Source organism: Eucyclogobius newberryi, unplaced genomic scaffold (assembly GCF_026437365.1).
Source record: "Eucyclogobius newberryi isolate DKJ021-1_F unplaced genomic scaffold, fEucNew1.0.hap1 SCAF_4, whole genome shotgun sequence".
NCBI lineage: Eukaryota > Metazoa > Chordata > Actinopteri > Gobiiformes > Gobiidae > Eucyclogobius > Eucyclogobius newberryi.
In genome coordinates, this window is record NW_027316056.1 from 1,660,227 (window position 1) to 1,685,836 (window position 25,610).

Sequence of the window (25,610 nt, forward strand, 5' to 3'; positions counted from 1 at the left end):
CTAGATGGAACTATTTGTGGGGCGGAAGGATATTGCTCACGGGTGGTCACGTGGGTAAGAAAGAGGAAGAGAGTTCGGTCTACCATGTTAACCTGTTGAATGAAAGTTCGGAACCGATAAATAAAGTGCTTTCCTGAGGAGCTGTCCTTCTCCTGGCATTATTCCACACCCACGACAAACGAACACGCGCACAAGAACGCGTGTTACAATAAAAAGAAAGAAAACTACGAACTGGTAACTTGCGATGAAGAGAAATGTGAGACAACAGGAATGTTGTAGTCTTTGTTAGATGACGAAGCACACTTTGTCTCATAGACTACTTTACTTGAACTGCTGTTGATTCCCAATGAATATTACGGGTTAAACTGAGCCAAAATGGAGGACGAGGAGACGCAAGAAACCAGAGCAAAAGAAAATGAGTGCAGTGTCGAGGATGTCCACAAGAGAGTGCCAAGGTGCACGGAAAAAGGTTTAGAAGACGCACAGCACAGACAAATGAACGCAAGAAGAGCAAAGCTTCTCAATTGACTCCAAAAATGAACAAGATAAGTACTATGATGAAAAATTGTAAGTAACAAGCAGAACGAGCTGCTCTTGTTGCTCAAGCAGAGAAGCTCCAAGAAAAACAAGCTTTGGAATTCGAGAAGCTGAAGTTAAAGGCCAAGAAACTCAGATTGCTGCTTTTACAGCAAAGATAAAGGTGTTGGAGGAATGTGAGTATGAAGAAAGTTAAAATAGATGTGTAACCAGCCAACGTGAACACTCACCTATGGGTTACCAGAAGGTCAAAGTTCCCTCTGTTGTGACTAATAATGAACAGCCGAATGCTCACAGCTTAAATAGACCTCAAATGTTTAAACAGGAGATCCCCACTCAACAAGTAGAAATGAACAATACAGTTAACTTGTGTGAAGTAAAGCTAAAACAGAATTACATTACAGAAATGCAAACTTACCTCAGAGCCTATTTTCAGTGGTGATCCTTAGAGTTCAAACCTGTTCTTAAGCATTTGAGAAGACAATCAGTAGCAAAACTGATGATGACAGTGACAGGATTTATTATCTTGCAGTTTACAAGAGGTGAAAGACTTAGTTAGAAGTTGTCAGCACATGATGCCTCAGCTTGGGTACAAAGAGGCAATTAAACTTCTACACTATCACTATGGCAATGAGATCAAAATTGCAAATGCTTACCTGAATAGAGCTGTAAACTGGCCTCAGGTAAAGGCAGATGATGCAAAAACTCTACAGTTACTCTCTATTTCTTACTGGTTGTAACAATGCAATGCAGGACATTAATCACCTTGAGGAACTTGACAACCCAACAAACCTAAGAGTCGTAGTTTCCAAGTTACCTTACAAGATGAGAGAAATGTGGAGAGTCTTTGCCTTTGACATTCAGGAAACATCTGGGAGGAGAGTAAAGTTTTCAGATCTAGTTCGATTTGTGAACAGACAAGCTAAAATAGCTTTAGATCCTTTATTTGGTAACATTAAAGATGCTGATGACAAAGTCAAGCAAAGCATGAATCCAAACAAGGCATTTAGAGCAAAGGGCAGTGCTTTTACTACTAGTGTGGCACCTGCAACAAGAGAAAGCATGCCAGATGCTAATAAAGGCAACTTGTGTCCATTAGCTGATGCTTTTCAGAAAAAACTGCAGGTACTGTACTGCATGAGAAAAAACACTCAACGGCCTCAAAAGGAAAGATTTGAGTTTCTTAAGGGAAAAGGACTCTGTTTTTTGTGTTTGACACAAGGGCATATGAGTAAAGACTGTAAGAAACAAATCCAATGTGACTATTGTTCCAAGAGACATCCAAATATGCTTCATTACGATAAAACAGTGGATGAAGCTGTACAGGACAATCTCAACAATGCCACTGTAAACTCAAACACTGAAGTCACGAGTCCTATTCCTGTCACAGGTGGTACATGTGGTGCTACCGGGGACGTTGTGCCAGTTCATGTTAAGCTTAAGAAAAGCAACAAAACTATAGAAACGTATGCATTTTTGGACAATGGCAGTGAAGCAACTTTCTGCTCAGAGAAACTTATGAGACAACTTGGCATAGAAGGAAAGAAAACGCAAATCCTTCTTCGCACCGTGGGTCAGAAAAAGGTAGAGCCTAGTTATATAGTTTCAGGCTTAGAAGTTTGTGGTGTAAAAGAGAATGTGTACATTGATTTACCTGACACGTACACTCACAAGGACATCCCAGTTTCTAAAGAAAGCATTCCTATGCAACAAGACTTAGAAAAGTGGCCACATTTGTATGGTGTAGAACTGCCAGAAGTAGATGCAGATGTTGGACTTTTGATTGGAGCAAATGCTTACAAGGCTATGGAACCTTGGGAAATCATCCACAGTATAGATGATGGTCCCTATGCAGTTAAAACAATCTTAGGCTGGGTAATTGAAAGGAAATGACTCTGAAACTGACCAAAGTGCTTCTGTAAATCACATTTCAATGTCAGAAATAGAAACCTTGTGTTTGAAACAGATTAACCACGACTTTCCAGAAAAGGCCTCTGAGGAGGATACGATATATATATATATATATATATATATATATATATATATATATATATATATATATATATATATATGCATTCTACAGCAACAGTGCTAAAACCTCTGAACTCTGTTTATCACTCAGCTCTGAGGTTCAGCTCTAAGGTTCATTACAGGAGAAGGATACAGAACCCACCACTGTATATTATGCTCTAAAGTAGAATGGCAATCATTTGGATGTGAAAGGGGTGTGGTCCTGCTCCAAAACTGAAGATAACAAACTTATATCGCTTTCTCACCATTGTAAACAAAAGAACATAAAAGCCAGTGGGGACATAACTCTATGTCGGACCGTGCAGTCGTGAAAATGTTGAATGAAGTAAAATAATGTTTGTTTTGTTTGTGGGGGAGGGGTGATGTAGGGGGGATTAGAGGTCTCTTTGTGGTGGCTCGTACCCCGCGGTCACAAGGGGGGCGAGGGCCTTTATCGCCGCGTGCGGCTTTAAAGATAGTTATAATTGTTGTTTTTGGGCTAGTTCAGATTCTACATGCGGCTCTCGAGTAAGTCAAAAGCCTCGGAGGGCCATTCACTTATTTACAATCGAGATTAGAGATATGTACATCATCCTATACTTAAATGCAAATTCAATGTCAGTAATTCATATGAATGAAATGATCCAGATAGAAAAGTTCTTAAGTCCTCAGCGTGAATCGTAATGCACATTGTGCCTGCAATTGTCCATTAAAGGTGCCATAACATGCTTTTCTATCCTAAGTGTATCATTGATCATAATAAGGGTTGTGCAACACCCTTAACATAATAGTTCAGAAATATCACCCAGACCTTGGACCCTTCACCAACCCGGAAATGCAAACGGCTTGGTTTGATATTCGCCCCCACCCTTGCGAAGAGCGATCTGGCTCCCCCGCCCAACCCGTGATGTAGTCTCAGAGTGCGCGTGTGTGCCCCGCCCACCCCGGAGACGGTGGGGGTGTAAACAAACTAACTCAATAATCACGTTTTCGATTCTAGCGGTGGTGAAAGACGACGGGCCGGTCCTGACTATACGACCCCTCTCCACAGTGTAGTAATAACGCATATAACATAAAGTATACATCGTGTACTCCATGTGTAACACATTAGGTCATGATACGTCACTCGTCATGTAAATAAAATCATTATACATGTTCTGGAAATTTGCGTGAGTTCTCCATCGTCTTCTTTTATGGAGGGAATAGCGGCATTATTCAATAGTAAAGTAATAAACAAATAACGAGCTGTGTCCGCGGCAGCAAACAAACAAAATAAGTCATGTTTGCTAACTTAAATAGCCTCCCTTCCCCCCTCAGCGCAGAGCCGGGGGGAAGGGGGCGGGAGAGGGGGGATGGTGACGCGTGCTTGCCCTTATGACGCGGTCTTGCACCCACCGCCCGTCAGTTTGGAGATTGGAGGAAAGGAGATAGTCTGTACTATAGCTAAACACTGCGGGAATCAATCAAAAAAACACTCTGGACATATATGAAGCACAAATAGCAATGCAAGAAGGTTAAAAGCTCTGAAAAGTCGATTTTGCATGTTATGGGACCTTTAAGTGTGGAACAAGGAAGGGCAGTGTATGTGGTTGTGCGTAACTACGAGCAGCAGTGTAATTAAGAACATTTTGGAAAAAGTAAAGGGTGGCTACAAGAGTCTCCTACCAGCCCGACCAGAGCAGGTAGAGTTGCACAGGTAGAGAGCACATGAATGTGACATTATTGCGTGTGAGTACGACAGTAATTGCAAATGAATATGAAGGATGGATCAGTCTGTCACTGAAGCTGCTCTCCAGAGCAGACAGAGTGTCCTGCAGGGGGAGACTCATGGTCCAGCATAGATGTGAATTTAGCCAGGACCCTTTTGTCCCCCACCTCCTGCACCGAGTCCAGAGCACAGCCCAGGACGGAGCTGGACTTCTTGATGACTTTGTCCAGCTTCTTCCTCTCCCTCTCTGTGATGCTGCTGCTCCAGCAGACCACACCTACAGGAGCTGATGCCACCACAGAGTCGTAGAAGGTCTTCAGGAGTGGCCCTGTCAATCCAAAAGACCTGAGTCTCCTCAGGAGGTGGAGCCAACTCTGGCTCTTCCTGTACAGTGCGTCTGTGTTATGAGTCCAGTCCAGTTTGTGGTTCAGATGAACACCCAGGTACTTGTATGAGTCACTCTCTCAATGTCCCTTGCCTGGATGTTCACTGGTGAGGGGGGCGTGGCGTCTGTGGAAGTCCACCACCATCTCCTTGGTCTTCCCCACGTTGATGAGGAGGTGGTTCCGCTGACACCAGTCCACAAAGTCCTGCTCCAGTCCTCTGTACTCTGCATCATCGTCGTCCGTGATGAGTCCGATGATGGCAGAGTCATCAGAGAACTTCTGCAGGACACAGCTGTCCGTGTCATGTTTGAGGTCTGCAGTGTAAAGGGTGAAGAGAAAGGGCGCGAGGACAGTGCCCTGGGGCACCCCCACACTGCAGGTCCGAGTGTCAGACACACAGTCCCGGGCTCTCACAAACTGGGGTCGGTCTGTGAGGTCGTCCAGGATCCACTCTGCCAGGTCGTCCTCCACACCAGCCGTCTCCATCCTCTTTATGTCCATCAAAATCTAAGTATGTCGTTAAGAAACCGGATTTGTTACAATGTCCAAGAGACATCTATGGATAAAGTGCATTCAGTCAATAATAAAACATCTTTAGGTGCAGATTGGACAATGTATTTATGGTGAGAGAATAAACTGACGGCCTGTAGTGTCTTGCTTTAAAGGTACACTAAACTTTCTGTTTTGAATATGACACCTGCTTGTCTCCATAGAGATGTGGCATTGCCTGACATGTTACACTCTTCTCCTGCAGGTATCGTGTTCCCGTCGCTCTCCTCCATGCCCTACCTGCTCTGCTTCCAGGTGTTGTGCTCCTGGTGGGCGTGGTCAGGCCAGGTGTCCTCGGTCCTGATTGGCTACGTGTCTGTGATGTCACTGCTATATTCTGCCTGTCACTTCCTGTTGTTCTACTGCTGTCAGCTGCCTATCCTACAGGACACCGTGGTCAACTCTAGCACGGCCAGGTAGTGCTCCCCCTCCCACACTACATTTACATGCAGAGCGCAGTGTCACCCAAGCCCCTGGTGACGTGGGTAAGAAAACAATAACAAGTTTATAACCACATGTGGTACACCAAATAGTGTGTCTATGTGTCCTACTTTCCTCGTAAAAATAAATATAAATAAATAAACTAGAGAAATACCAAGGTCTCAGAGAGGAGCTGGAGAAGGTCTGGAGCCTGAAGGTATCAGTGGTGCCCGTGGTGCCCGTAGTGATCGGAGCACTTGGGGCAGTGACCCCCAAACTGGAGGAGTGGCTTAGGCAGATCCCAGGAAAAACATCGGACATCTCCGTCCAGAAAAGGACAGTGCAGGAACAGCAAAGATACTGTGCAGAACCCTCAAACTCCCAGGGGCCTCTGGTAGAGGACCCGAGCTTGAAGGGTGATGAATAGAGATTTCCTGCGGAGGGTGAGAAAGAGCTATTTGTTGTTTGTATACAGTATATATATATTATACAGTATTATATATATTATACATTGATCTGTTCCGTTTTTTGGACAAAAAAAAGTTTTAATTAGAATTGAGCATTTTGAGGGAAAGACTTGGGAAAAAATGCACTTTTATACAGTTTTGTTTTGCCTTGTTCTTAATTTGGATGAAAAAACACGTGCCACTGCAATGAAATAAAGCCGTTTTGAACAAAAGCACCATTACAGACGACATGGGACCATCTGAATGTTTTCTTTTATGATGCACAGATTATATGCAGCACTACATGCATGAAATAAACTATTTTTACTTACTAGTACTTCTTTAGGCCACAGGAGAATAACTCTGTCCACTTTCATGTGTGTGTTGGAGTTTGGACGTCCCACTCCTCTTACTTCAACACCATCAAAAAGTTTGTTTGTTTGTTTGTTTGTATTATGTTTCTTTTTCTTGTTGTATGTGTAAAAAGTCAGGTTTGATTTTGTTTAAAAGTTGTTTTGAAAATCTTACCATTTCACACATAACTATAATAATCATTATTGTTGCAAATCTGTTGCTCATTTGATATGAACCCACACGGCCGCAGCGGTAAAACAGCGATTCAACAGTTTCTGCACGAAATACAAAATGTTTTATCACTGATTATGGTGTAACTGTGATTATAAGTGTGAGTTTCTGTTGTGTTTTTCTGAAGATTAAAGTCACACTCTTCTTCCACAGTGTGTTTGGAGTGGTGCCGTTGGTGAGAGTGGACTGCAGCGCCCCCTGGAGGCTACAGCTTAGCCCAGAGCTGCGCTGGTTCCACTTGTGTTCTCCTCTGATGGTGCTGCTGCTCTTCCACTGTGTGTGTGCCCTGCGCAGGAACAAGGTCAGTTAGAGTCGAGACACTGCAGAGAGAGAGAGAGAGAACGATAGAGAGAAGAGAGAGAAAGAGAGAGTGAGAGAGAGGAGAGATAAAGACAGTGAGAGAGAGAGAGAAGAGAGAGACACAGAGAGAAGAGAGACTTTGACTTTACAATGACATTTATGGACAGCTCATTTTAAAAACACACACCACAATTCAGTCAAATATCATCAGTCCTGTTTTTCATATCTACAAAAGTAAAAGCAGCTCCTCCTCCCTCACTGCACACAGCGCTCCCTCCTCACCATCTACACACTCTCAAACTCCTCTAACGCCCCCTCCAGTGTGCTGTATTCAAGTCTGAGTCGTGCAGTGGTCAGTCTCTTTAAAAGTTCCACAGGGTCCGAGCAGCCCGACCCAGCTGCCGGGTTCCTCTGAGTGAGCCAAAGGCTCATTTTGGCCTGACCCAGTAAAAGGTTTGCTAAAAATAATAGTTCGACGCTGTGCTGGAGAATCTGTGGGTCTAAACACAAACAGGTCCCTGGATGGGGTTTGGCCCAGTCTCTGGAGCGAAACTTGCAGGAGTACAAACAGGGGAACGAGCCGTGGGCAGGACAGCCACAGATGTTCCACTGTCTCCTGATGATCGGAGACCTAGATCGGCTGTCCGATCTAGTGTCAAAGCGTGCCAAATGTCTTTGGTGGCCACGACCCCATGCACAACGTACAACAGGGCGGCTTTGTGAAGGACTTTGGTGGAGATGCGATACAGGTCCTTCTTTCCCACTGTGAACATTTCTGGGAGGCCTCTATTGTTGTCTTGTGCCCCTCCAGTAGCCCTCACAGACAGAGAGGGGAAAGACGCCAGCCGGTTTGGAAGGAGGACTCCGTAAAGGCCCAGTTCATCTCTGAAACCCAACAGGAGTCCACGCTGCACCTCCTGCAACTGTCTCTGCAGCACTGGCTCAGACCTCACCCCTGTTTCCTGACTCAGCTGAGCCGCACACTTCCACCCTTGTTCAGTCCTCAAGTCAACCACCTTGGTCAGTCCTGCAACGAACGCCTGTCTCACATGTGCTGAACCCAACAAGCTACTCGATTCCATGGGGTTATAAAACAGGGGTTCCTGGCCAGCATATCCATATGCGCTGGCTCCAAGCTCTCAGCGCAGAGCAATAAAAAGCCTGAAGTTCCGGACGGATCCAGTCTTTTGATGTCCAGGAGGAATAGATGTTTATCATTTCAAACTCTTCACTTCTTGCAGCAGGATGCCGCTGTCTCCGTCCACAACTGCTGAGGACCCTAAAGGAACCGCAGTACTGTTTTCTGGAGAAACGCTGCCAAACGGCCAGAAAGGTCCACCAACCCCTGGACTTCTTCATCCACGGGCAGGTAAAGCACCGCCAGTGGAAACCTCCCCAGATGAAATCCACCAGCCTCCTTTGAATTTTTGCCACTACAGATTCTGGATGTTATAACACAGTGAACCGGTGCCAGAGATAAGAGGCAGCCAAAGTATTAGCCACCAAAACTCTCCCCCAGTAAGACAGGACCCAGGTCCATCGAGACAATCGGGCGCCCCAGTTCTTGGCCTGAAACAGCTCGTTCCCCAGATACACCCCTAGCACTTGATCCCACCAGTGCTCCACTGCAGTCCTGCTGGAAGGGTAGGTCTCACCTGCTGTGCCCACATTTATTCAGATGTGGGCACAGGAGGTGAGGCACGTTCATACAGACACAGCATCTGCTGCAAGGTCACCACATCCGATTGCCCCACAATGACCACCGTGATGTCGTCCGCGGATGCCGACACACAAAAGGGATGTGATGCCTGCTCAAGAAGAAGTCCCCTCAACCCACTCCTGAGCTGATGGAGCAGAGGCTCAACGGCAAGACGTAGAGCATTCCTGATAAAAGAGAACCCTGTTGAATGCCCCTACTTATCGCCACCGGCCGGCTGAGCCCACCCCCTACCCTTACCAACACTGAAGCTCCTGCATATAGAGTCCTATTCCGTGTAATAAATTGTGTGGGAAAGCCAATCACATCCATTATGTGAAATAAATATTTATGATCTACCTTGTCAAAAGCCTTCTTCTGGTCAATCGACAGGAGGCCCACGTCCAACCCCTTTACTCCTGCAATGTCAATAATGTCACAAATGAGAAAGAAGTTGTCCATAATGCCACTATTTGGTAGTCGGTGCAAAGCAATGAGACTGGTGTCCAGTTGTCCAACAACATCAGGTCTCCCTTCTTGGGAAAAAGAGCCAAAACCGCTCTAATCAGAATAAGAATCAGAATCAGAAAAGGTTTATTTGTTATTGTCAATGAACAGAATTCATAAACATAGGAACTTGTCTTGGTGATTTGGTGCAACATAAAACAATGAACAAGGAATACCGGTAAGTCAAAAGAGAAACAATTTAAATCTGCTATTGAATAAAAATAAAAAACACGCTATAAGATTAAAAAAATAAGAATAAAAATAAAAAGTACAATTTACATATGTAGTGCAGAAAGTAAACAGTGCTGTGAGTGAATAATTATTATTATGGTTAAAGGGACAGTCTTTAGGACGTGTTCATGAGTCCAACGGCAGAGGGAAAGAAACTGTTCTTGTGGCGGAAGGTTCTGGTTGGACCGTAGCCTCCTGCCTGAGGGGAGTGGCTCAAATAGTCTGTGTCCAGGGTGATCCGATCTGCACTTCCCAGAGCCCTGGAGACGTTCAGGTCCTGCAGAGATGGAAGTCTGCAGCCGATCACCTTCTCAGCAGAGCACACAATGCGCTGTAGTCTCTGTTTGTCCCTGGCTGTGGCTCCAGCGTACCACACAGTGATGGAGGAGGTGATGGAGGAGGTGATGGAGGAGGTGATGGGGGAGGTGATGGAGGAGGTGAGGATGGACTCAATGATGGCCGTGTAGAACTGCACGATCATCTGCACTGAAAGCTTGGCTTTCCTCAGCTGCTGCAGGAAGTACATCCTCTGCTGGGCCTTCTTTATGAGGAGCTGATGGTGGCTCCCACTTGAGGTCCTGGTGATGATGGTGCAGAGAAAGCGGAAGGAGTTTATGGCGATGATGGGGGAGTCTGTGATAGTGAGGGGGGGATGGGGGCCTGAAGTCCACGATCATCTCCACTGTCTTCTGGGAGTTGAACTCCAGGTTGTTACTGCTGCACCAGGACACCAGCAGGTTCACCTCCTGTAGACAGACTCATCCCCATCCGAGATGAGCTCGATGAGGGTGGTGTCGTCCGCAAACTTTAGTTTTACGGAGCCACAGCCCTGTGGCAGACCGACAAATTTTACATAGTTACATTAAAAATATGCTCATCATTTGTATGTGGGATTGTGTTTCTTGTGCGTAGCTCCTAAATGGAGATGAGAGCAGCAGCATGGAGAGGGAGGAACCTGTGGAGTCTCCAAACGAAACTGTATTTGAGCTGTCGGCTGAAGCCAAGAGGGTGTTGTGGAGTCGCACGCGCGCACAGGTACATCTTCTTTGGCTTTACATTCTTATGCTGTTTGTGACTTGCCAAATTCCACGTCTAAAACTGTGGCCCTCACTGAAACTCTGAGGAGCCCTCCGTACCAGGGGCAGTGGTCGGCTGTGGCTGCTGGGTTGTGGGCCCCTGGTGGAGGTTTGGTGTCGGCCTCATCGCCCCTCTGCGCCCTGTGTCAGTGTTCTGTGGCTGCAGGTGACTCTCTGCTCCTGGTGCAGACCAACAGACTCTCTTATGGTGCTTCCCCAACTGCTTCATCGGTTTCCTCCTCATGTCCATTCTGTTTTTTATTTGTTTAATAAGATAAAGGGGACACAGAACAAGATATAGAGAGATAACATACAAAGGCAAAGGTCGTTTAGTTTTATTATTTGGTTTATTCTTGTTTTAGCCATCTAAGATAAGATAAGATATGCCTAAGATATGAAATTTGTTGTTGCAACGCAGGTAGATACAGAGGAAAAGAACAGATAACTTATAGGAAGTTTTAAAAAAAACACTCTTAATAGAAGAACTCTTACACAACATTTTCATTATTAATGTATTTTTGTGCTGAGATTGACCTTATGTTTTAAAAGTACAATTTAGAATACGAAATGTGGCTCAACATAACTAATGAGCTAGGCCTCTGGACTGAGCGAGGCCCATCGCATGGAGACACACTGTCACTAAAAGAACTAATCCAAAGTGTTCTCTGGGGATCAGGGCCAGTTGAAACATGGCTTATATTTTATAGCCTGTCTCAAATTCTGAAGATGTGAGACAGGCTTCTACTCTGACAATGTTCAAATCTAAGCTAAAAACAGTTTTGTTTAGCTGCGCATATGACTGAAAGGATTTTTTCTTTGCACTCTTCTCTTTTGTTTGTGATTTTATTAGTTTAAACAATCAGTTGGATTGATCATTTTTAATTCAGATAATTTTATTGTATTTCTGTTTCTGTAATTTCTTTGTGATTTGAATGCATTTTTCCTGCTGTGAAGCACTTTGAATTGCCTTGTGTATGAAATGTGCTCTACAAATAAACTTGCCTTGCCTTGCCTTGCCTATGTGCAGGTCTCCTCACCCAGTCACAGTCCCTCTGGTTCATATGGCCCGCCCACTCAGAGCACTGCACTGGTAACTGACCTATACTCCACTCTTCAGTTCTCCGTCAGCCAATCAGGTGAGAGCGTCCTACTGATAGAAAGTGAAGGAACAGAAGCATTGTGCATGCTCATGGTCAAATAGTAGTACATTTTCATAACGTTATCTGTGTCAAGTGAAGCTGTGTGCTTGTGCCTGTGTGTGCAGACACTCTGGATACTTGCATGTTTGAGGAGGACCTGGAGCAGAGCTTGGAGCAGAGCTTGGAGCAGAGCTTGGAGCAGAGCTTGGAGCAGAGCTTGGGGCAGAGCTTGGGGCAGAGCTTGGAGCAGAGCCTGGGGCAGAGCTTGGGGCAGAGCTTGGAGCAGAGCTTGGAGCAGAGCCTGGATCACTACCTGGAGCAGAGCCTGGAGAACAACCTGGAGCATGGGAAGGAACTGTTTGACACAAGGGGTATGGCCTCTGTGGCTCTGAGTTTCCTTTTGAGGCAGAGCTACATTGCTGCCCTGGTTGCCATGCTGGCCTGGTCCATCTCCTACGTATCATGGCTCAGCTGTGTGCTCCTGGTGTGGTCCTGTGTTCTATGGATGATGAGGGAGCGTCGCCGCCACACCCTGGGGTCCGCCACCTGGTTGGTTGCCTATGGCAACTTGCTGCTCATTCTGCAGTACATTTTCAGTCTGCAAGAGGTCCACAAAGTCCCCGGGATCTTCCCTCAGAAGGAGGAACCTTGTCTGGAACTGGCATCAAAAGTAAGCTGCTCATAAAAGTCAAAACCGCTCCAGTGGATCCCGTTAATAGATCTGTACAGATTTGGTGGAAAATCACAAAAAATCAAGTTGTAATCACAGCAAATATAGTTATTGAAAATTTGAATTTAATTAACTCTAATTTTGAGTGAAATGAAAGAGAAAAAATAAGTTTTAAGGTTCCTCTCTGATTGCAGCTGATCTGCCTGCTGACCTTCTGGATGTTGCTGCGCCAGTCCATCACTGAGAAACAAAACTCAGTGCTACAGGAGAGCCCCGCCTCCACTCGCCTATCCAGCATTACTATCCATACCGCGCCCTCTGCAGGTGACGCAAGCTCAGGTACATGGCATTTAGAATTCTGAATTATGATACTCATTGAAAAGTGTGTGTTGCAGAGGGCTCGTGTGAGGACGTGTTCCTCCTGCAGGCGGAGGTGGGCCATGGGCACATGAATGTTCTGGGTGCCGTGCTTAAACGCATGTTTGTCAAATACTGGATCTACGTGTGTGGGACCATGTTTTTCTTCGTCAGCTTCGAAGGGAAGATTGTGCTCTACAAAGTCATCTACATGGTGATGTTTCTGTGCTGCGTGGCCCTATACCAGGTACAGTTCCTCTGGAAAACCACTTTAGTCAAAGTTATCTTACATTTGCTCCTAACGCCATGTGGCCTTACCTGCTGACAAATGCTAGGTGCTAAGCAGGACAGGGCCCGGTTAGTACTTGAAAGGGAGACTGCTGGAACACCAGGTGCCACAGTGGGGCGCTAGAGGAAATGTCATTGTGTCCTTAGACAAGAGTGCCTTGAAGGTGGAAAAGTGCTAAATAAATACACTGTTATAATGATAAACCACCAAGGTACAATTCTTTTTTGCCCTATTAAGAACACCAATTGACTTCCTTTTCAAAACTGCAGAACTGATACGGACAATCGGACAATGTAGAAAGAAAGCTCATAAAATGTTCTGCACCAGATTATTGCTAGACCATCTGAAGTTCCTGGTTCTATTAATCCCTTCTGACTGCCAGATGTAGTACCTTAAAGATGGACTTCAACGTCGGTTAATAAGTGGAATATAGCTTTCATTTTTTCACAACGAAGTCTGGACTAGTTAGTTTTAACCAATGACAAAAAAAAATTCTGAGTTAATTCCGCCAAACCCGAGAACTCGCCATAGCAACCGCCTTGGCAACCAAATGCTTCGACTGCACTCGCAAAATCAGTGACGTCACACCAGGAGATTGCAGTAGCTGGAAGTATACTGTTCTCATCTGACATGTTTTTTTTTTTCGTTTTTTTTACGACGAATCTTGCTGTTATCTGCAATGACACGGAGATGTGTAGCAATGCACTGCTCTCAAGAGGGAAGCAGGCTCTTTGAGTGGCCCAAACGGAAGGGTCGAGGACGTCTTTGGACACGATTCGTCCGTACTAAGAGACGTGCGGTTAGAGACAGGGTGTCAACACCATTTTGTGAGGAAATGTAGTGTCTGGGGTCCAGAATGGTGATGACGCCTTGTTGCTAACCGCAAGTTACCAAGATAATGTTTTGGAATCCCAAATTGGCGATGTATGGCAAGTCTGGTCCAATGTTATGCTACCGGCATTTCACGGAAGACAGTTTCCTAAACCTCGTGAAATATCGACTTGGATATTCGGAAGTTGCAAGATATTTTCACATCAAGGCAGCCGGGTGCGGCTGTCTGACTGACGCCGTGTGCATGATGGCGTGTTGTTGTTGTTGACAATGAGAGTGCTCACTTTATGCATATGTGACTGACCGTGGATAAACCAGTTACAAGTCTACCGGGAGACATTTTGAGTTGTTCACAGATTCAAAGCTTTCCAATGATGTGGTCATTTGAATGTAAACAACTCTCAAAACCTTTCACTGAGAAAACGGCCTCTAAAGATTCTCACCTGAGTGAGCCCAGAGTCATAGGGGGGCGGGGCTCATTTGCATCTCATTGAGATAAGCCCTCCCTCTGTCACAGTGACACCACCTTCCCCCTACAGCTGTCACTGAAGACTCAAGAGGAGTGTTATTGATGTGAACTGGACTTGAATCAGAATTAGAAGTTACTATATTAAAATGAAAATACTTTGATGCTATTCAGGGCCTTTTATAATCCAAGAATCAGAATCGGAATAGGGTTTATTGCCATTTGTCGATAAACATAATTCACAGGTGATTCAGTGCAACACAAACAGCAAAACATTGAACACTGAGTACTAAACGGCACGATATGTACATAAGGAAATATAAAAGATATAAAGTTATGTAGTGCAATAGGAAGTGGTGATATGTACATCATAAAAATGTATTAATTAATGAGATAATAGATATGATATGTACACCATCAGAGTCCAATTACATCAGAGATCACAGCCACATCCTCTTCTGTGCTGTGACTCTTGGCGCTGGGCATGTGATGTCTTTTGCCTCGTCAGCACAGAAAGGCCTGATTTTTTCATGCAGATCTGCAGGTCTGCCTGTCAATGTTCAGTCCAGGTGGGACTAGGACATGGAGATTGTCAACCGGAGGCAGAACAGCTGAATTGCGACGCGCGCGGGGTCAGCGCGCCTCTGCGCGCCTCTCCGTGCCTCTCCGTGCTGACCGGCTGCAGAGGGTTTGAGGGAAAGTGTATCTGTAGAAGACAGAGGGCGAGAGCGAAGGAATTAGATTAAGACATGTGACATTTGATAAGATAAGATATTCCTTTATTGTCCACACATGGAGAAATGTCATTGTTGCAACGCAGGTTGATACAGAGGAAAAGGACAGATAACTTATAGGAAGTTTAAAAAAAATACTCTTAATAGAAGAACTCTTAAACAAAGTCTCCTATAGACAGAACCTCTCATTTCTCAATAAGGAATGGAGGGGAAAATAAAGATAAAATAATACTAATGATATCTATAGCAATCTATAATTGCTATTCTGCATTTGCACTTTATTGTACATTTAATAAAGTGAAGTGAAGTAAATGATGTGTAATAAATGGTACCTGCTGTGCAAAGTCGAAGCTGTAATGCACTGGACTTCTGCATAGTTTTTGATAAAATCCAGCTGTGAGCGCCAATTCTGAAAAGGGAAACAAAACAGTAAAAACAGTAAAAAACACGAAGATACAGACATTATACCATCCCAAAACAGCTAGTTTCAAGAGACTACGTGATGTTAATTATTCAGAAAGTGGTCACATGAAATTCAAGCCCGTATTTATAATGTAGAGTGCACTGAAGCAGCATGTTAGCTTAGCATTGCTCCGCGTCTGCTCCGGTGCCGAGGAGTGACATCATGAAACCACCTTAAAACACAGCGTTAAAGCAATACTTTAGAGTAAAAGTACCTCAGTTCCGTTGCAATGCAGTCCAGGGAATGTAAGCTCTGAAGACAGTCTGGACAAGTGAATAATGTCTCCGAGGAGAACAGTAGCTGTAGCCATGTGGTTCGCAGCTGATTGGTGGAAAAAGATCAACATGCGCTGGCTAGAAAAAGGTGACGCCCCCAGGAGCGCTGGAAAAAGACCCAAAAACTCCCATTTTTAACAGCTTAATGTATACGTTTAAGACAACCAATAGTGTTATCTGAAGCACACAGGGGCTCGTTCATAACTTCAACTCGCACATTCTGCAAAAATCTTATTTTGGCTTTATCTGTGTTTGGTCCGGGCGTTTTTTCCCGTGGTCGATCACATATTACTGGTTGTAATAATTATTATACCAGGAAGTAGAATTGATTTGAAATGAAATTGAATCGAGCCACTGGCACGTTCTTGACTACCGTTTTCAGGTCAGTTTGACTAGCAATTTGCAGTTTCAAATTAATACAGTGAGTAACCTCACGTCATTGTATTTCACATAATTTCATGGGAAATGTTGTTTTTTAACATGCACCATTCAGAAAGTCTGTCGATGCCCAGTCTCCATCTCATTCTCATCTCCTCATCGTCATTCTCATCCGCTCCATTTTCATCTTCCGACGAGGCGTCAGGCTCAAACATATGAGGCAGCAGCTGCTGGACCTGTTTTTCAACTGGATGCTGTTCGTCATCCGTTGAAATCCTCTCACTTGACGAGGATTCACTTGTATTTTGGTCGCTATCGCTGTCCACTTCAGCGTAAATATCCTCCGTGTTGGCTAGACAATGTCTCGGAGTGACGACACATTTCCGGGTTAGGTGAAGGCAAAAAGACGGAAGCAGCAAAAGAGAATAATTCTTTTCAAAAATAGTTATTTTTTTCATCAATAGTATCTGAATATATTAAGACTTGGATACTAACAGCCGAAGACGACTTGAAAGCTCTTACAATTAACTTTGCAGCCCATCTTTAAGCATCTTTTGTACATGCAAAGTTCGAGACTAATGACAAAAAAGTCACCTGTGACCTCCCATTGACCCATGTGACACAGAGAACCTTCTCTTGTTCTCGTGCACAGGATGATTGAGTCGAAGTGGAATAGCAGCTTTGGATTGTTCTTCCATCTAACTTTGTTTTTGTCTGCTGGTTTGCTTAGCCCTGTGACTTTCATGAGACATTGAGTGTTCCTCGTCCTTCAGGGGCTGTGTAAGCAGTGGCATTCTGCCAGGTTGACTTTGTTGTCAACTGGCAGTAGCTTGGTTATTGTATCTACAATACCAGGTGATTACATTGGTTTGAGCCTGAACAATGATTGCTTCAGACCTGATACAACTTTTGGCTTGTTTTGTATGGATATTTTGAGCAGCACTGTTTTGAGTTTTCCCATAAACTAAGGCAAGGTAAATTCAAAGTGCTTCACAGAAAAGAAATAATGCAATAAAAACACAAAGACATGACTAAATAGTTTAAGGCATGAAAGAGAAAAGTGCAAAGAAAATAATTTCAATCATGTGCACAGTTTAACTTTTTTTTTAGCTTAGGTGTTTATTCCTGACTCCGGCCACCAGCAGGATGCTGAGATGGTTCGAGATGGTTCATATGGCACTAACATGTCCAAGATGTACTTTGGTGCTAGGCCATGGAGAGACTTGTGCACAAGCAGAGCTGCTTTAAAGTCTTTTCTCTGAGCCACAGGGGGCAGTGCAGAAACCTGAGAACAGGACCAATGTTCAGGACCTGGTTCTACTTATGACCCGAGCAGCAGCGTTCTGGATGTACTGCAGCTGTTTTACAGCTCGTTTGGAGAGGCCAGTGAACAGGCCATTACAGTAGTCTAATCTACTGGAGACAAACGCATGGATAAGTCTCTCCAAGTCTGGTTTAGACACTATACATTTTATTTCGGCAATGTTTTTTAGATGGTTTAAAGCTGCTGATGTTATTGATTTGATGTGTTAAAGTTCAAGTCTGAGTCCATTATTACCCCCAGATTTCTAACTTGGTTTGTAGGTTTTAGAGCAAGACTCTGGAGGTGACGCTAACACTTTCTCTTTGTTTCTGTGGGCCAAAAACGATTATTTCAGTCTTGTTTGAGTTCAGCTGGAGAAAGTTGTTTTGCATCCACAAACTGATCTGTTGGATGCAGTGACAGAGTGAATCCACTGGTCCATATTCACCTGCCGACAGTGAAACATAGATTGTCGTCTGCATAATTTTGATAGGACACATTTTCCCTGCGTATCAACTGACCTAACAGCAGCATGTAGAGGTTGAACAGAAGGGGACCCAGGACTGACCCTTGGGGCACCCCACAGGTCAGGGACATGTGGTCTGAGACACAGTGACAAATTTCAATTCCAGTACGTCCTGTCTTCCGGATAGGGCAGTGCCAGTGAGGACAGTGTCAAAAGCAGCTCTCAGATCTAACATAATTCAGACTGAGACTTTGCCCATGTCAGTGTTGACTTTGCCCCCAAATGGCAGATTAGAGATGGCCCGGTAATGACTCAGTACTGCAGCATCAAGACTGCTCTTCTTTAGGAGAGGCTTTATGTCCGCAGTTTTCATAGACATTGGGAATGTTCCAGATTGAAGCGACATGTTAACTATGTGAGTGAGTGATGCTAACAAACTGTTCAGCACAGACTTTACATTTCTCTATCTGACATTTTAGGACACCAAGATTCAGACTAGTTTCAGTGGGACTGGGCGTTATCTTTTCATTTTGAATCAAATTTCTGAGATTGAGCAGCCTGACTCACATTTTGTTTTTCCATCTGTGCGTTCTACCTACAGAAATAGCATTAGGGGAGGCTGTTTTTACAATAAGAACAATGGCCCATTTCTCTTAAACAGATCCTCTCGTTTCCAGAATAGATAGAAGTGCTCAATGTAGTGCAATCCTCTAGGTGCACACTCTTTGGACAGCCATGTGTTCAGCTGAAGCAGCCGGCTAAACTTCTTTCTTCTTAACTTCGTTCTTTATCAAGAACTTTGAATAACTTCAAGAAGTCTCTTTTCAAAATCCGTTCCCGCCTTATGTCCACTGCACCCACGTGCACAATCAGCTGTCTAACTCCTCGATGTTTAGCCAAAACATTAGGAAGGAGTGATGCTGGGAAAATAATGTGTTTGCACATATTTGATTGCATCATCCCCTATCAGAATGGTCTCTATGACCTTGACGTTTCACACAGATTCTCTCACCAGCAATATGGCCACGTCATGTATTCCATTCTGTTCACGAGTGAGGGAAGGATGGAATGTTGAAAGGCAAAGCTCTCGATTTACCGATCAATCTACGTTCCTGACCTTACCTATGGTCATGAGCTTTGGGTAATGACTGAAAGGACAAGATCGCGGACAGTGTTGGGAAAGTTCACTTTCTTACATGAACTAGTTCAGTTCATAGTTCACACATTTTAAAATAAACTAGTTCAGTTCATAGTTCATAATTCAAAATTTTGAACTAAGTTCACAGCTCCAAAAATGTTTCTAAATTATTTCCTGTCATGTAACACTACTGTTACCTGTCATGTAACACTACTGTTACCTGTCATGTAACACAGGTGAAGAAGTTTTGTTGTAAAACTCTGTTAATAAAGAGAGATGGCTGGAGCAACACGGTCGTTTTACACCGACTACAACAGTGATCCGACGCGTCAAACAGGCTCATGCAGTCATTATTTTCCGAAGAGGTTAAAAACGAAGGAACAAAGAACTAGGATTAGCCTCTACAGTCATTAACAAATCTGTTTGTAAGCTATATTTTAGGTGACTTTTGATTATCTTTGTATCGTTTAGGCTTTGCACCATCTTAGTTCCAAGATACAGCTTGCTCTTTAGACAGTTTTGGGAATGACACAGGGAATGTCACTCTAAATTGAAAGTAGCAGTTTTTCTCCTAAAAATTGAACATTAGGGTCAGGTGTAAACTACAGATCTTCCAGGTAGAATGCTGCTGGGTTGGGGCCAACTCTTGGGCCGGATGCTTCTTTCCTTCCTGAGGTCTTCTTCTCCATGTAGCAGTCAGCCGCTCGTACTTGCACGGTTTGAAGCGGGGTCCCTAGTAACACTCTCTGCCTGGTTCCATCTCTGCAGGGCCTGTATGTCTCCAGGGCTCTGGGACATGCAGGTCGGATCACAGCCGTCCCTTCTCATCCTGGACACGGACTATTTGAGCCACTCCCCTCAGGCAGGAGGCTACTCCCCTCAGGTAGGAGGCCACTCCCTTCAGGCAGGAGGCTACGGTCCATCCAGACCAGAACCTCCAAACAGTTTCTTTCCCTCTGCCGTTGGACTCATGAACAATTCATAGCACCTGAATAACACCTGTCACGCTAACATATCATGTGAAGACCTCCTAGCTACTAATTTGCACTGCCAGTTTGCACTATTGTTATGATCCTTTTGTTGTATGTATACAGTGAAGAAAATAAGTATATACATTAGATTCTGTGAGGACAGCATTATACCATCATACACTAAAGTCACTTTCAACAATGACAAACCCTGGTTCACACCCAAACTGAGGCAGTTGAGGCAGCAGAAGGAGGCAGCGCACAGGGTCGGGGATAGAGAGCGCTACAAAGATGCAAAGTATGGATTTAGCAGGAAGGTGTCGAGAGCTAGATCTCAGTACAACACGCGTCTGAAGCAGCTGTTCTCTGACAACAACCCTACACAGACTGAAGTTTTGAAAAAAGACTTCTTGAAGTTATTCGACGTGCTTGATAAAATGGAAATCAAAACATTCATAAGTGGACCTCTTCCAAACATCGACAGGAGGATAAACAAGTTTAGCCGGCTTCTTCAGCTGAACACATGGCTGTCCAAAGAGTGTTCCCCAAGAGGACTACACTACATTGAGAACTTCTATCTATTCTGGAAACGAGAGGACCTGTTTAAGAGAAATGGCCCCCACCTATGCAGAGGTGGAGTGAGGGTGCTGACAGAGAACCTGCTCCACGCTCTGAGGCATTGGACTGGGCCTGGACAGGGTCCTGAGCAGATAGTTAGAGAAGAGAGGAATGAGAGAAGAATTCCTGCTCCATCAGCCAGAGACCGAGCCAATGTTTCAACATCAAAAGCACCACAACCTCAGCCTCCACCAAAGGATTCATCAGCAGCTGCTCCACCACCACCAGCAAAGGATTCAGCTCCAGCAGCTCCGCATTCACCTCCACCGCCTCCAGCAAAGGAACAATCTTCAAAGGCCTTGGACCCATCTGTGAGAAGCCCAACAACATCCCTGTCATCGCCCCTGCCTTCACACCAGCCCTGGGTTCCCCCTGCAACATCTACTCCCACTAAAGATTCATAATTCTCCTTCTCATCTCCACTCTCACCCATGGGCCTTCCCAGCCATTTTGAAAGTCTGATCAAATCAGGCATTAAGATGGCTCCACTCACGCCCAATATAGCAAGGGCTATGTCTTCCCTGCACAAGCCGACTACACCAACAAAAGCCCCACCACCCATCCCCCCTCGCCTCTCACCTGGTCCCAAACTCTCCTTGGCTACAAAAGCCCCACCACCCATCCAACCTCGCCTTTCACCTGGTATCTCCCATAGCTAGGATGCACTGGGTCTCAGCGTTGCCGGGACTTATTGTCATATTAAAAATCAAACCAACCCGGGGCCCTATGTAAAAAGAGCCCCCCCTAGTGCTATTTCTGTAGTCACATCATCACACAGATGGAAAAACAAAATGCGAGTCAGGCCCAATCTGAGAAATGTGATTCATATTCCCTGTGAAAAGATAAAGCCCAGTCTCACTGAAACTAGTCTGAAACTTGCTGTGCTAAATGTCAGATCCTTATGTAACAAATCTCTCTTAATTAATAATTTTATTTCTTCTTATAATCTTGATTTTATGTTTTTAACTGAAACATGGCTTGACAAAAACAAAGGAAATGTAGTTCTGATAGAATCTGCTCCACCCAACTTTAAGTTTGAATCTGAAACACGGGAAAACAAAAAAGGGGGTGGAGTCTGTGCTGTCTTTAGAGATGAAATAATTACCCGCAGGTTGTCTTTTGGGGTGTTTTCATCATTTGAGTATGTATCCTTTAAAATGGAGCTAAAACGGTCTCCATCCATTCTCTTCATTGTTTTATACAAGCCTCCCCAGCACTGCCAAAGTTTTATTGATGATTTTACTGAGATGCTTTCAGTCATATGCACAGACTTTGATGGTTTGGTCATTACAGGTGTTTTAAATGTGCATGTTGATAATATTTGTGACAGAAACGCTAAAGAGCTTGATGCTGTCCTTGAAACCTTCAGTCTTACTCAGCATGTGAGAGGCCCCACCCACAGCAAAGGACACACTCTAGATCTCATAATTACAAAGGGGGTAAATATTTCAAATGTTAATGTGATCGATTTTGCTCTGTCTGATCATTTCTGTGTCTTCTTTGACCTGTCTGTTTCTCCCAAACCTCCGGTTGGTCCTGCAGTTGTTCAGAGGAGACACATAAGTGATGGCACAGGTGCACTGTTTATGGAAATGATAAACTTTGAAAATGTCTCATGTTCTAATGTAAATGATTTGTTGAACTCTGTTACATCTAGTGTTTTGAATGTTCTGGGCACCATCGCCCCTATAAAGGCTAAAATGGTTAAAAATAAGCAGAAGGCGCCGTGGAGAAATGATGATTCGGTCAGGGCACAGAAAAGGGAGTGCCGCAGGGCCGAACGGAAATGGCGCAAGTCAAAGCTCCAGGTTCAAAAAGAGATTTACAAAGAAAAGCTGAACATGTACAACCTAATCTTATGTAGAACTAGGGAAAGATATTTTTCTGAAATAATTGGAAGCTGCAGTAACAACTCGCGTGTCCTGTTTGCCACAGTAAACAGATTAACAAACCCTCCAGCTCAGCTGCCGTTAGAACTCATTTCCACATCCAAGTGTAATGAGTTTGCATTATTCTTTAATGACAAAGTTCAGGGCATTAAAAATGCTATAAATCCCACAATGCAAAAAATTACCCTAAAACCACCAAGACACTTAGAGCTAACACACTTTGCACCAGTAACTGACAAAACTGTCCATGAGATCATCACCAGTCTGAGTTCATCTACATGCTGCCTTGATGTGTTACCCACCAAATTTCTAAAGTCTGTGCTGAACAGTTTGTTAGCACCATTCACTCACATAGTTAACATGTCGCTTCAATCTGGAACATTCCCAATGTCTTTGAAAACTGCGGTCATAAAGCCTCTCCTAAAGAAGAGCAGTCTTGATGCCGCAGTACTGAGTCATTACCGGCCCATCTCTAATCTACCATTTTGGGGCAAAGTCCTTGAAAAGGTTGTTTACCAACAGCTCACAGATTTCCTCTTAATAAACAACTCATTTGATATTTTTCAGTCAGGTTTTAGACCTCATCACAGCACTGAGACTGCTGTTGTCATGGTGACAAATGACATCCGCCTGAACACTGACACGGGCAAAGCCTCAGTCTTAATTCTGTTAGATCTGAGTGCTGCTTTTGACACTGTCGATCATGGGATCCTCTTACAGAGACTAGAGGACTGGGTGGGCATCACTGGCACTGCCCTAAACTGGTTAAGGTCCTATCTGGAAGACAGGAAGTACTTTGTTGAAATTGGTAGCTGTGTCTCAGACCACATGACCCTGACCTGTGGAGTGCCCCAAGGGTCAGTCCTGGGTCCCCTTCTGTTCAACCTCTACATGCTGCCGTTGGGTCAGTTGATACGCAGTGAAAACGTGTCCTATCACAATTATGCAGACGACACTCAGATCTATGTTTCACTATCGGCAGGTGACTATGGACCAGTAGATTCACTCTGTCACTGCATCCAACAGATCAGTGTGTGGATGCAAAACAACTTTCTCCAGCTGAACTCAGACAAGACTGAAATAATCGTTTTTGGCCCACAGAAACAAAGAGAAAGTGTTAGCGGTCACCTCCAGAGTCTCGCTCTAAAACCTACAAACCAAGTTAGAAATCTGGGGGTAATAATGGACTCAGACTTGAACTTTAATAGCCACGTCAAATCAATAACATCAGCAGCTTTTTACCATCTAAAAAACATTGCCAAAATCAAAAATATACTGTCAAAACCAGATTTAGAGAGACTTATCCACGCGTTTGTCTCCAGTAGATTAGACTGTAACGGCCTGCTCACTGGTCTCTCCAAACGAGCTGTAAAACAGCTGCAGTTCATCCAGAACGCTGCTGCTCGGGTCCTGACCAGAACCAGGAAGTACCATCACATTAGTCCTGTTCTCAGGTCTCTGCACTGCCCCCTGTGGCTCAGAGAATAGACTTTAAAGCAGCTCTGCTTGTGTACAAGTCTCTCCATGGCCTAGCACCAAAGTACATCTTGGATATGTTAGTGCCATATGAACCATCTCGGACTCTGAGGACCTCAGGGACCGGCCTCCTGCTGGTGCCCAGAGTCAGGACAAAACATGGGGAATCTGCGTTTCAGTTTTATGCAGCTAAAATCTGGAACAGTCTTCCTGAAGATGTGAGACAGGCTTCTACTCTGACAATGTTCAAATCTAAGCTAAAAACAGTTTTGTTTAGCTGCGCATATGACTGAAAGGATTTTTTCTTTGCACTCTTCTCTTTTGTTTGTGATTTTATTAGTTTAGAAAATCAGTTGGATTGATAATGTTTAATTTAGTTAATTTTATTGTAGTTATTTTTCATCTTTGCACTCTTCTCTTTTGTTTGTGATTTTATTAGTTTAGAAAATCAGTTGGATTGATCATTTTTAATTTAGTTAATTTTATTGTATTTCTGTAATTTCTTCGTGATTTGAATGCATTTTTCCTGCTGTGTGAAGCACTTTGAATTGCCTTGTGTATGAAATGTGCTCTACAAATAAACTTGCCTTGCCTTGCCTTGCCTGCCTCTGTGTGGAGTGGGCTCCGGCTTCTCACCAATTACAAGCCCAGAGCCCCCCCTTCTGCAGATGACAGAAAACTGGCCGAGCAACTCAACTCCTTCTTCTGTAGATTTTACACCCCCTTCCCCATGGTGGCCACCTCTGCCAACCCAACCCCGGTCCCCCCCAACTCCCCTACCCCTCTCACAGTTCAGGAACAGGATGTATGCAGACTATTTCTGAAATCCAACCTTCGAAAAGTTGCTGGACCAGGCAGTGTCACTCCGGCCACCTTAAGACAATGCGTAGGCGAGCTGGCCCCTGTCTTTACTGACATTTTTAACACCTCCCTGGAGTCCTGCCATGTCCCAGCCTGCTTCAAGTCATCCATCATTGTCCCTGTCCCTAAGAAGCCCCGGATCACTGGACTTAATGACTACAGGCCTGTGGTGCTGACGTCTGTAGTCATGAAGTCATTTGAGCGCCTGGTTCTCCCCCACCTCAAGTCCTTCACCTCCCCCCTAATGGACCCCCTGCAGTTCACCTATAGAGCCAACAGATCTGTGGACGACGCAATCAACCTGGCACTCCACTTCATCTTGCAGCATCTGGACTCCCCGGGAACTTATGCCAGGATCCTGTTTGTGGACTTCAACTCGGCATTCAACACCATTCTCCCTGCTCTGCTCCAGGACAAGCTCTCCCAGCTCAACGTGCCTGACTCCACCTGCAGGTGGATCACTGACTTCTTGACAGATCGGAGGCGGTGTGTGCGGCTGGGGAAGAATGTCTCAGACACGTGGCCTATCAGCTCAAGAGCTCCACAGGGCTGTGTACTTTCTGCCCTGCTCTTCTACCTGTACACAAACTGATGTGACGTGCAGATCGGATCACCGCCGACCCTTCTCAACCTGGACATGGACTATTTGAGCCACTCCCCTCAGGCAAGAGGCTATGGTCCATCCGGACCAGAACCTCCCGTCACAAGAACAGTTTCTTGCCCTCTGCCATTGTACTCATGAACACTTCCTAAGCACTTTGCGCTCACTGCACGGTTCACTTCTTATTGCACTACATATTTTATTTCATGTACATATCAAGCCTATTTTTAACTTCAT

At 44.6% G+C, this 25,610-nt stretch overlaps 1 protein-coding gene across 1 annotated transcript in view; it reads left to right on the forward strand.

Moving 5' to 3' along the window:
* Positions 1 to 25,610, forward strand: part of LOC140377306 (piezo-type mechanosensitive ion channel component 2-like) — a 196,398-nt gene that overhangs the window by 19,271 nt on the left and 151,517 nt on the right. The window contains exons 7-13 of the mRNA XM_072462675.1: positions 5,396 to 5,606; positions 6,795 to 6,942; positions 10,288 to 10,410; positions 11,479 to 11,587; positions 11,716 to 12,260; positions 12,455 to 12,599; positions 12,644 to 12,864. Coding sequence (XP_072318776.1) covers positions 5,396 to 5,606; positions 6,795 to 6,942; positions 10,288 to 10,410; positions 11,479 to 11,587; positions 11,716 to 12,260; positions 12,455 to 12,599; positions 12,644 to 12,864 — 1,502 coding nt within the window. The remainder of the gene's footprint in view (positions 1 to 5,395; positions 5,607 to 6,794; positions 6,943 to 10,287; positions 10,411 to 11,478; positions 11,588 to 11,715; positions 12,261 to 12,454; positions 12,600 to 12,643; positions 12,865 to 25,610) is intronic.